At 52.3% G+C, this 10327-nt stretch overlaps 5 protein-coding genes across 5 annotated transcripts; 3 read left to right on the top strand and 2 right to left on the bottom strand.

Moving 5' to 3' along the window:
- Nucleotides 1-1397: 1397 nt before the first annotated feature.
- AYO21_11982 (hypothetical protein) lies at nt 1398-2054 on the top strand (the record flags this gene model as incomplete). The annotated part of the gene is made up of 1 exon (XM_022661832.1): nt 1398-2054. One exon carries the CDS (start codon nt 1398-1400, stop codon nt 2052-2054), a length of 657 nt encoding a protein of 218 aa, XP_022505862.1.
- Nucleotides 2055-3054: 1000 nt separating this feature from the next.
- AYO21_11981 (hypothetical protein) lies at nt 3055-4817 on the bottom strand (the record flags this gene model as incomplete). Its single annotated transcript, XM_022661831.1, has 3 exons — nt 3055-3891; nt 4017-4419; nt 4576-4817. The coding sequence occupies 3 exons, from the start codon at nt 4815-4817 to the stop codon at nt 3055-3057; spliced, it is 1482 nt and encodes a 493-aa protein (XP_022505861.1).
- Nucleotides 4818-6274: 1457 nt separating this feature from the next.
- Nucleotides 6275-6755, top strand: AYO21_11980 (hypothetical protein; the record flags this gene model as incomplete). Its single annotated transcript, XM_022661830.1, has 2 exons — nt 6275-6307; nt 6357-6755. 2 exons carry the CDS (start codon nt 6275-6277, stop codon nt 6753-6755), a joined length of 432 nt encoding a protein of 143 aa, XP_022505860.1.
- A 56-nt stretch (nt 6756-6811) lies between these two features.
- Nucleotides 6812-7656, bottom strand: AYO21_11979 (hypothetical protein; the record flags this gene model as incomplete). The annotated part of the gene is made up of 2 exons (XM_022661829.1): nt 6812-7089; nt 7140-7656. The coding sequence occupies 2 exons, from the start codon at nt 7654-7656 to the stop codon at nt 6812-6814; spliced, it is 795 nt and encodes a 264-aa protein (XP_022505859.1).
- Nucleotides 7657-8997: 1341 nt separating this feature from the next.
- Nucleotides 8998-9818, top strand: AYO21_11978 (hypothetical protein; the record flags this gene model as incomplete). Its single annotated transcript, XM_022661828.1, has 3 exons — nt 8998-9156; nt 9232-9490; nt 9556-9818. 3 exons carry the CDS (start codon nt 8998-9000, stop codon nt 9816-9818), a joined length of 681 nt encoding a protein of 226 aa, XP_022505858.1.
- Nucleotides 9819-10327: the final 509 nt, after the last annotated feature.

Here is a 10327-nt window from a genome sequence, read left to right as displayed (position 1 = left end):
TCCTGGGGACCGTCTGACTATATACCTTCGAGTAATTTACAGGGCCCTACCGGCGCTAGTCCGAAGGCCTTCGGCCGAGGACTAGCGTGACGGTCATTACACGTCCTTGGCATTCCTGCCAGTCACATAGTCGGCCTTTCCTGGCACCCGCCTATAATTGCCAATTTATCGCCCTCTGCCCTAGCCTACAGTACCCATAAACTTGGCACCCGATTTAAGTTGACGTAATAATAGTCACAAAAGTTCCCTTTTCTCTAAAGTGGTTAGAACTTTTCCATCACCGACAGCCTTGCGAATGTTTGACCCGTTCAACGGGGGGAGCAGGGAGGGGGTTTTCAGCTGCTCTTCTTCCACACCGCTAAGCCGTACCAGACACACATGGTGCAAATCTTGAAGCGACCACTTGCATTTTTCGAAAAGATATTATAGCCCGCACGGCGGGTCACTCTCGCGCAGAGTATTCCCTCCCCCTTTGATGTCTAGCGCTATCCCGCAATGCGCGTCTAGCCAACGGGATGTGTGCATGGCGACGCTGAAAAGTTCGAACGAGGCCTGGAGCTCGGCGGCTGCCTTTATCCCCAACCATTTGGCTCAGCTGAGGTGCAGCAAAGCGTATTTCCTTGCCCGTTTATGGTTGTCGTGGCGCGGCGGGGAAATGCATCGCAGCCTCGCCCACGGACGTTGAGGTGGACCTAGACCGTCCTGCTTCAACATAATGCCAGGTGAGCTATGCACGGGTCCATCTCCTCTAAATGTAGACCCACAGACACCTCATTGGGAATGAAAGCTGGATACAAAAACCATCTCTATTGCAATTGGGCACCAAACTTGTCCTTTGCGCAGCCGTGCTCCACCACACCTTTGTCTCACCCTTTCCTATTTTGGCTCCTCTACCTGGACATCGTCACCTAGCTTGAATAACGACAGCAGGGACTACAGCGAGGTGGGCTGCTAGGTCTAGAGGAGGCAGGATGAGGCAGATTGTCTTTCCAGGATTGCTGCGTCTGACAGTCAGAAAATCAGAATTGGCGCTCTGGTGACAGGATCTTTGAGTTTTTTGCCCAAATTCAGTCGAATGTCCAAAATCGGCAGGGCTCGACCAGATGCCAGATACCGCACACGTAATGCTCGGGCACTGATATGATGCGAAGCTGGGCGTTTTGGTGCATTGGCTGGCTGTCGCGTTATGGTGGCTGGCTGATTGAGATGCACTGCTGTGGCCTGGAACGTGGAGATTTATCAAACACGCACGGTGCATTTATCGCCCGTGGTTCCCTCGCAGTCTTGTTGAACTTTGTTGTCAAAGCTCGGCTTCTGCTGTTCTTCTTCTTTTTCCCTCTGAAGCGATTCATTGACAGCTTGTTCACTATTTATTGACCATCTCCCCTTGTTTCGTCATGGCACAACAGACCATATACACAAACACCTTTTTCCTCCGGGAATGGAAAGTCTCGGGACTGTGGAACTCAATTCTGAGAGAAGCCATGGAAGCCAACAAGACACACAATCCTAACAATGGACCTTGGCAAATTTCTCCAGAAGCCTATCCAAACGATTTCGACACTCAGTCGAACCGCTCTGATCTCCTGGTGTCGCAGCTGCGCCAAAATGGGAACCAATGCGACACGGTAGACCATCCATTGATCTACTTTGAGGCAAAACGAGGTTCACCCAACAACTACACTTCGAACGCGCGGTGGAGGGCGGTGCGAATGCAGATTGAAGCGTGGTGCGATCTCGCAGACGGCGTCGAGAAGGGTCGTCCCTGCTGGGCCATCGGAGCCATTGGCAAGGAAGTCAAATTCTGGATTTTCACCGGCTCCATTTTGTACAATGGTTCGAATAGCAAGATGGTCCCCGTCTGGTGCGACAACAATCAGGTTGTTGTTGTCGGTTGGTCGCAGCCTCATTGGCAGAATGGAGACAATGCGGACGACAGGGCGCCCTACGAATATCACGAAGGGTCGGTGCCCATCATCATCGACTACATGCTCAGTCACCCCTGGGCAGAGAACCTCCAGCACCCTTCGGGTCAAGGCCAGGATGCGTGGTGATCCTGTCAACTAGTTGTATAGGGTCTACGTTGTCGTACATCCTTCAGATAAAGGGGGGATAAGGAACATCTCTCATTTCATGGCCGGCTGAGTAGTAAACTTGTAGGGGCCAAGCTCCGACAGCCTCAGCAAAACACTGCGGGACAAATTCTGCTGGAGTTACCGTCACCCATACTGCCACTGTGTCTAGCCTCGATTGAATGGAATCTTTGTTGTGTTTGGTGTTCTGTCAAAATTGTTTGGCAGCTTCGAGCCTTGGGAGGCCTGGCCTTCTATCTTTGGTCAGCCATGGGCGTGAAATGAAGCGCAGAACAGCCTCATCATACTATTTTGTTCCAGCCAGCCACCACGTAGGTTGCTCTCCGCTAATCACCATGCCCGTCCTGAGGCTCTCCGGCCAGCCACCAAACGGAAGCTTAAGCACTTGAGTTGTTGCGTCTCCCTAGAATAGCCAATCAAAGATACAGCTCCTCGTGCTAGTGACCGGGGGAAAGCGGGGAGAATGTGTGACACCCGCACAAGCTCTAGAAAGCGCAAAACCTTGAAACAGCTGCATTTAGTTTGAAAAAAGGGAGCTAAATTATGGACGTTGGAAGGTAGCACAGAAAAGGCTCAAGTTGGGAGGTCCCTCAGCACGTAATTACACGAGAAGAAGCAACGTTGGGGATACTGCACCGTTGCCCACTTGTAGGCATGCTTTAACAAATAGAAAGTGTGTAAAGAGCTGACGATGCAGCTGCCACCTTTCCCCACGGCCGCGGTGACAACAATGCCCAAAATCTTCAGGTCGGAGTCCGTGTCTTCGGCGTGCGAATCAGGTCGGCATCATACGTAGGCCCTGGCGTGGCATTGAACAGGGGGCATGGCGGTTGCCTCGGCGCCATAGTCCACAGAGGTATGAGACTTGTGCAGTTACGGCATGGGTAACGGTACCTGATGGAAATTGACGTCAGAAAATGTAGCACAACTTTGACAGACTCCATCCAGGGCGCGGGTTGACTTACGGGCTGCGATTTGTGGTGCCGGGCGCAATGTCAAGCTGAGCGGAATTGAAATGCGCTTCAAGCTGCAGTGACGCACCAACCTCCCTGTTCTCGATCGCGAAGCCACGAATCCGTGCCATCTCGATACCTGGAAAATAGTTGGGCAGCACCACCCCGAAAGGATATGTCTCGGCGCACCTTCCAAAGGGGGTCCAACGCAACTCTGATGGGCCATAGAATCCTCGATCGTTGAAGAAGGCAGTCAGCCTGGTGACCGCAGCAGTGCCGAAAGCTGTCCAAATGGTGGCCATTTGAGTCTGAATCAAAGGTTGTACTGACGCAGGCACTATGGTGATCTCCGGGAGGATCAAACTTGGCCGAGTTGGAGGAATCCCAGGTGGAAACATGTGAGGTACCAGGAAATGGTGTAAGAAGTCCTGCAGGCTTTGCAAGAATGCCGGCGATGCTGGGTTGAAAGTTGGTGACCACCTCTGTTGAACCAAATTCGAAGCTAGTGTCAACAGGGTTGTCCGGGTAGGCGTCGCGCTCAAAACATTTCCAGCACGAAGGGGCACGCACACCCCACTTCCTTGAGCTGCGTAGGCAGCGACAAAGGCACCCGAGATCGTCGTAAACATCAGGTTCGATGTGTCGGCCGGGATTAGCGCGGCGCGGTGTCGAAGTCCTCGTCCGACAAAGTCTTTGTACAATTCCTCTGCCAGTGCAGGCAATGCGATGGGCTCCACGGGAAGATGATCAGGCAAGGGCGGATGATTGTTGGCCAGAGCTGCTTCCAGCAACTGTTGCCGCCGCCACCCATCAATCATTGGCTCACGGGCCGCACGAGACACCATCTGTTGTTCCAGCCACGTTATTAGCGTTCTTTGAACTGAAACGGAGACGAAGGGTCTTGACAGAACGCTCTCTCGGGGACAAAGGGGCAACAAGAACGACAAGAATTAGGCGAGAACAGACTCACTCCACTACCGACACTCGAGCTGAGGGCCCATGTACTGCCGAGCATGTAAGAAGGGTGCGGCGCAGATGCAGCATCATACATGATGCAACTCATGAAGGGCACATCTGAAATCTGATGTACCGGCCCGGTCCCTCCAGTCGGCGAAGGCGATACATATGCCAGGTACAAAAACCTGCTGAAGAAGACAAGCAATGGTAGGAAATAAGTGTCCCACTGGGGGTTTGCAATAGTGGGCTGCACGACGCTGAAGACGTAGGCCAGTGCTGACGGCCCGTCAATGATCTGGAGGGCGAGGTCCTGGGGACCAAGGTGGACCGTCATCGGCTGCGCTGTACGAGAGCCGTCCGGATTAGGGGTATCTAGGACACGGATTGGTTCTGCGCGGCCTTCGGGGGTACCGTGCCTGCTCGACGTTAGTCTCTTGATCAGAGCAGAGAAGCCAGGCAGGCATTTCAAAATATAGCAAAGCCCCTGTGGGAGCCATTTGCTAGAGTCCACTGAAATGACCAGAGGATACGTTGCATAGTTGAGACGTTCGCGTGGCGTTGGCAAGACCTACCCAGTGGGAAAGAATCCGTCCAAGAGGTCGCGAACAGCTTGTTGTCGATTCTCAGGTACACCGCAGGCATCTGCGCCTGGGAGCCCAGTCCGGCGCACGATGTCCAGCCACTGGTAGAATCCTAGAACATCTTGCTCTAGATTTAGAGTCCCGTCTGCGTTTCGAGAGGGCCGCAATATTGTTGACCGTAAGAGTCCTGCTCCCGCAAATGCTGTGAAATTGTCCCAGTCGATGCTGGCCATGTTGGATAGTATTCCTGCTGGATGTCAGTTGGATCGGCCGTGTTTACCCAGTGGTGGATGTCTCTTGTGCGCGAGGCCTAAAGCTTCGATCTTGCTCCAGCAGTGCAGCAGGTAACAATGTGTTCAAAGCTTGATGCTCAATTTTAGGAAGCATCTTTCATGCGAAGATGATAGTCCTCCGTCGAGGCAGATAAGGCTTGGGGGAGTGTCTTCATAGCAAGGTGCCTTCCAACAGCCAAAGCCCCCCCCCGGGGAATGGCAGTTGGTCAAGTGAGTGTACCCACTTTCGTTCGAGTGGCTACCTGTGATAGCACAAGCCTCGGACTGTCTGTCCATGGCACAGTGAGTATAGAAGTTCAGCTTATAGTCATTTGCTGAGAAAGTGATTCGAGGGGAAGGCCCGGTTCACATCAGCAGCCAGTGTGAAGTGGGTGGGGGGCCCATGCACGGTAACGGTCACCGGCGTCATTATCATTCATGCAGTCTTCAGCTCCAGCCACGGTGAGTACGGATAGAGTTCATCAGCATATAGCTGGCTGAGCCTTTATGAGGGCTCACACGTCTCATCCTTCTGGGATCACCTACTTGCCTGCAGCGGAAGCATACGAGAAGTATCTTAGCTACAAGCGGTAAAGGCCTTGGCTTCGTACTCCGGGGAAATACCCTCGAAAGAATCCGCAATGTAGAAGAGCTCGGCTGATTTGTGTAACAATCTCACAAGGCATGCATGGTATGAGGGCCTACAGATGCTGAACGTGTCACACGCAGGAGGTGCTTTTTAGGTAGCTGTCTTGGCAAAGTTTGCGGGGAACCCCCTTGTGCAGATGCTTTGACACCCGCTAGGTGCCCCGCTAGCACGGGTGCTAAGGCGGATGATGTTTTCTCTGCGCAAACCTGCTGCAAGTCGAAATGCACTAATTGACCTTGGTGGCCTAGACCGTGTTGTCTAATTCTGCAGCAACAACCGGAACCACATCTTTTGCTTACAGTGATATATTAGCCGATCTAAGACGCAAACCAACCAACCAACCTGGCATCTGATGCACAAACCCATGTCATCTGCTGGCAGGCACAGCCAGCCTCAAGATCTCGGTCAAGCCACCTAAACAAGAGGCAAGCTGAGCGTGTTGTGAAATTCCCGCATGTGATTCATCGCTAGGGGGCGCTTTCACCAAACGGGTTGCAGTGAACTTTTCCTGACCCCGCTGCGCATCGTCAACCATCTTTCGCGGTCACCGGTAAGGGACTGGTCTCCTGGTACGGCAATAATCGTTTTTGCTTCAAAAGCTGCCATCGTCAGAGTCGTCTGGAAACTGTCAAGCAAGCTTGCAGAGGATCACTTGTGACGGTGGAATCGCGTTGAAGACCTATCTGAAGATGGCTGTACGTATCATGTGATTTGTCCATTCCACGCGTCGTTCACAAAGCTGCAGGAAAGTTCTCCCCCTCCAGGCGCAATGTCAAACCCTCCGGCCCTTTCTGAGCTCAGCGTGAGTTGCTGCCCAACCAACGCTGGCCACCTCAAATTGATGATTTCAGGAGCAGAGCGTCCAAGCAGCAAGAGACCAGAACAAGGCACCTCGGCCGCTGCCAGGCAAACCAGTGTTTGTCGATCTAGGTCAAAACTACCCAGCCGGCTATACCTGGAGCAATGATCCGAAGGATATGAGTCTCGACACTTATTTCGACCCTGGCAAATCAAACCTGGCAGATGAATTTGCTATCGATGGTTTGAGACCAATCTTGAAAGATACAAACAGCGAGATGTATCTCCTCACGGCGAACAATGCCAAGTTCTACTTGTGGGCTGCGGACGACGGACGCTTGTTCGTGTTCAAGGATGATTTGAAACTGACTCTGGATACGGCCATCGATGAGGTCCTCAGTGGAATCAAATGGAGCAACTTGTTGCAGCAGTTTAATAAGAACTATGATTGAAGGTGGCTGCTGCCCACCCCGGCTACCACTATGAGACTCGCACCTTTTTCTTCCACTCAGCCTAGGTCTGGACCAGGCTTCTGAATTGTGAGATTGTTGTTGTCATCGTGAACAACCACGACAGCATCGACTCCCAGTTTAGCAAAATCGATCTCGAGCGCGGCCGCAGCTTTCTGGGCATCGGTGAGAACAGCCTTGGGCAGAAGATCAGCAACAAGGATCTTGAATTTTGCCTGTGGGGTGATTTGGTATGTCTGAACCGGCGCCGGCACGAACATCGCAAATGGGCCGACGTCTTTGTTCATGGATGATCCGAATCCAACAAAGTAATGCACTATGAAGACGTCAGATAACATCGGGTAATGAGCGTGTCAGGCTGCTCACTGCTCTTAGCGTCTTGGCTGGTAAAGTCATTGCCTGTCTGGACTGCAAAAGCCCCAGCCTTGCCTCCTGTCAATGACGGGGTTTTGAACGTTGGCGTTTCATTGTTGGCGACTTGGACAACACATTTCGTTCCAGGACTATCCGTCCCATCGGGAAGGGTCTTGCCTAGAGTAATTGAACACCTGTCAACGACCTCGACGATCGACACCACATCCGGCGGATTGGAGCTATTCTCGCTGAACAGGGTCGAATTGTCGCCACCGGATAGAACAAGCCTCCCGCATGTAGCTTGAAGCTGTTTCCTGATTTCAAAGACCCCCAGGCCACTGTGTGCAGAGACGTTGTCGGCCACTGCAATCACATTGTTGTACACCTTGTCAGGCTTGGTCGAGCTGTCAATCAGCGGCACCTCGGAAAAGATTGCGTAGTTTTGACTCTGGCTGGACTGATTGTTGATGGTAATGATCCATGTTGGCGGTAGAACAGCGGTAAAGTCGTCTGGGATATCTCGCGTCATGTTTTCCGCCTTTTGAAAGACCCGCGTTTGATCCTGCACGACGAATATGGCAAGAGTTGAGCAATGATCAATGCGGTATCAGAAGGGCAGGTCGAGTGTCTCCCCCTTTTGTTTCTCGGGAAGACTCGAGGTCCAGACCGGCAAAGATCGCAAGAGACGGTCAATCAGATCAAGAAGGCGCAGTCGACGCCTAAAATCTCATGCGAAGGTGGTCTAGATTTGGCAACCCGATTTCGCCTCAGTTGTAGCTGGAGTCCAATACGAGCTGAAAGCCCTTCGTGATTGTACTTCTCTACAAGGACAGCGGAGCTTTGTGGAGGCATGTCCGGTTCAGCGAGGCACATGACAGGAGTGTACTGAAGTCGATCATCATGCCTTGTAGCCCGTTTCGTTGAGAACATGGCGGATGGCGCAAGCTGAGATATGTGAGTGTCAGAGGTCTAGGCTCTAAAAGACGGGCGAGAGGCTCATATCCTGTTGATCCCGGAGCTGCAAATAGCATGATCCAGTTCGAAAGCAAGTGCGCCACTTCGCAGCATGGTCATGTCCCCCCGCATACAGGCGAAACGGGGTCCAGTTCAGCTGCACAAACGGGGTGGAGCTTGTTGGCGACGGGGGGAATGTTTCTGTCTCATGCTAGATCAGATGTAATTCTCATTGGACAAAGCCTACCGCTTGTTGCCTGTCCGCGACGTCGGTTCTACCTCGAGAGCATACTTGCAATGGCTGGCTGTGGTAGGATGTGGTTGACGAGATTGCACATGGTTATTGACTTCGAGCTCATGGCTGGCAGACCTATGATCAACGGAACTGGCCTCAAATGAAAGCAAGCATTTGCCGGAGGTCTCATCTGAGGCTGACCACGGCCATTGACAAGGCGCAAGAGCATCCAGCATGAGAACATGTCATGCCCGTCCTCTCTTTTTCTTGATTGGTCATGTTCATGTCAACTCACCGTCTCCCGTTGTGGATCGAACACAGTGCTGGCCATGTTGGATGTGGCCTGGCCAAAGGTGCATTCAGCTACGCCATCGACACCACACAATGTGTGCATGGAGTGCTCGATGCTCAACTTTTCAGCTCGCCATGGAACAACCTCGCTTCCAACAGCCATTGCCTGTTAGGGCCCTGCAGCGAGAAAACAAGAAACGTGTACAGAGATGCCACAACCGGGTAGACCGCGTGCCGATTGTTTCAACAGCGTTCAGCGCTTCAAGGGTATATAAATATGGCTGCCTTCCCTGTGTCGACGCTTTTCTGCTCCGTCAACAACAGCAATCACTACTTTCCACTTGACTGAAACAATCTCAGCACCTGCGACTTAGCCTTCGATCCGACAAGATGGTTAATCAATTCACAATCCACGTGGTGAACAACTCTGGCAGCCAGCAGAACTATGCCTTCTTCACCGAGATACCCAAAGTCACAGGCAAAGTCCAAAATAAGATTTGGCAAAATGTCTTCGTCAACAAAGGTGCAGCCGACAGCCAGACGGTCTCTGTCAGCATATTCGAGCGCAAGTCTCTTTCCTTTCCTTTTTCAGTGTCGCCGTCACTCCTGTACATGAACTAACAGCGATGCACAGAATACTTTGCCATGTGTGGTTCAGCTCAGGGTACACCTGCCGATGGAGTCACCGTTTCCGTAGCAGGCATGGCCCCAGTTACCCTAGGCATCCAGAACGCAGACGGAACGCAGGTTCCGGGGACGACATTGCCCTTCACTGTTGTCGACCAGGTTCCTCAATTCGGCCCGAAGACGGCTGACAGTTCATTCGTCAATGCCTTCGAGATCGACACTGACGGAAGCTTTACCACCAAAGATGCGCAAAACAGTAAGCCGAACTCGACAGCATATTCCTTCCACCCTCAAGCTAATTTCTTTCCTTCTCGTGGTTAGACCATTACGTGGTTGGCTTGGGCGGCTCCGCCGGCGGGGGAAAGACAGGACCGACAGTGACCTTCGTTCCAGAGCCCCATGTTCAATATCAAATCCAGCCAACCAACACCTATTGGGTCACATTCGGTGACTACACGCCAGGCAACATCATCGATGTCACCAAGATCGGCATGAAGGTCTCCGTTGACTTCACGAAACTCCCGAACGACGTGACCATCAAGCACGACGACCATGGCAACCTTACCGTTCAGAAGAGTTCTTGAGACCTCGTTCCCTATACGTCCATGGGGCTCCTCACCGGAGATGGGGGAGGAGGCTCTTTCAGAGCCTGGCAGACCAGCACATGTGAGCAGAGTCGGGCTAAGTAGTACTTAGTCGTATTGAATGATCCCAGGTGTTTTCTCTTCCACAATCTCTTGACTTTTTTGTTACGAGCAGTGTTTCTCAGAAGCCAAATGCTTCCCATACCTGACAAGACGATCTACATCTGTCTGGAGTGAGCGACATAAATTGTTGCGACTCCTGATTGGAGAACGTAAAGCTACTCGGTATTGGTATTGCAAGTGAAGCGTTCCCACTCGCCGCCACACCTTGGTTGTTGACATGCAAATATCAATCTTCATAACTGCGCCTCGCCACGACTGTAAATCTTGTAGTGGGAGGTGTCCTTAGTCGCAATATCTCTGCGCGCCTGCAGGCCGCTCAGAATGTTCTAGACTACTCGGTAGAGAAAGCGGACTCTTATGATCACGTGATGCTGATACCTAGTCAG

The sequence above is a fragment of the Fonsecaea monophora genome, assembly GCF_001642475.1.
Source record: "Fonsecaea monophora strain CBS 269.37 chromosome Unknown Scaff202, whole genome shotgun sequence".
NCBI classification, from domain to species: domain Eukaryota; kingdom Fungi; phylum Ascomycota; class Eurotiomycetes; order Chaetothyriales; family Herpotrichiellaceae; genus Fonsecaea; species Fonsecaea monophora.
Note: the sequence above shows the minus strand (reverse complement) of the source record. Positions and strands in the feature narration are given on the sequence as shown.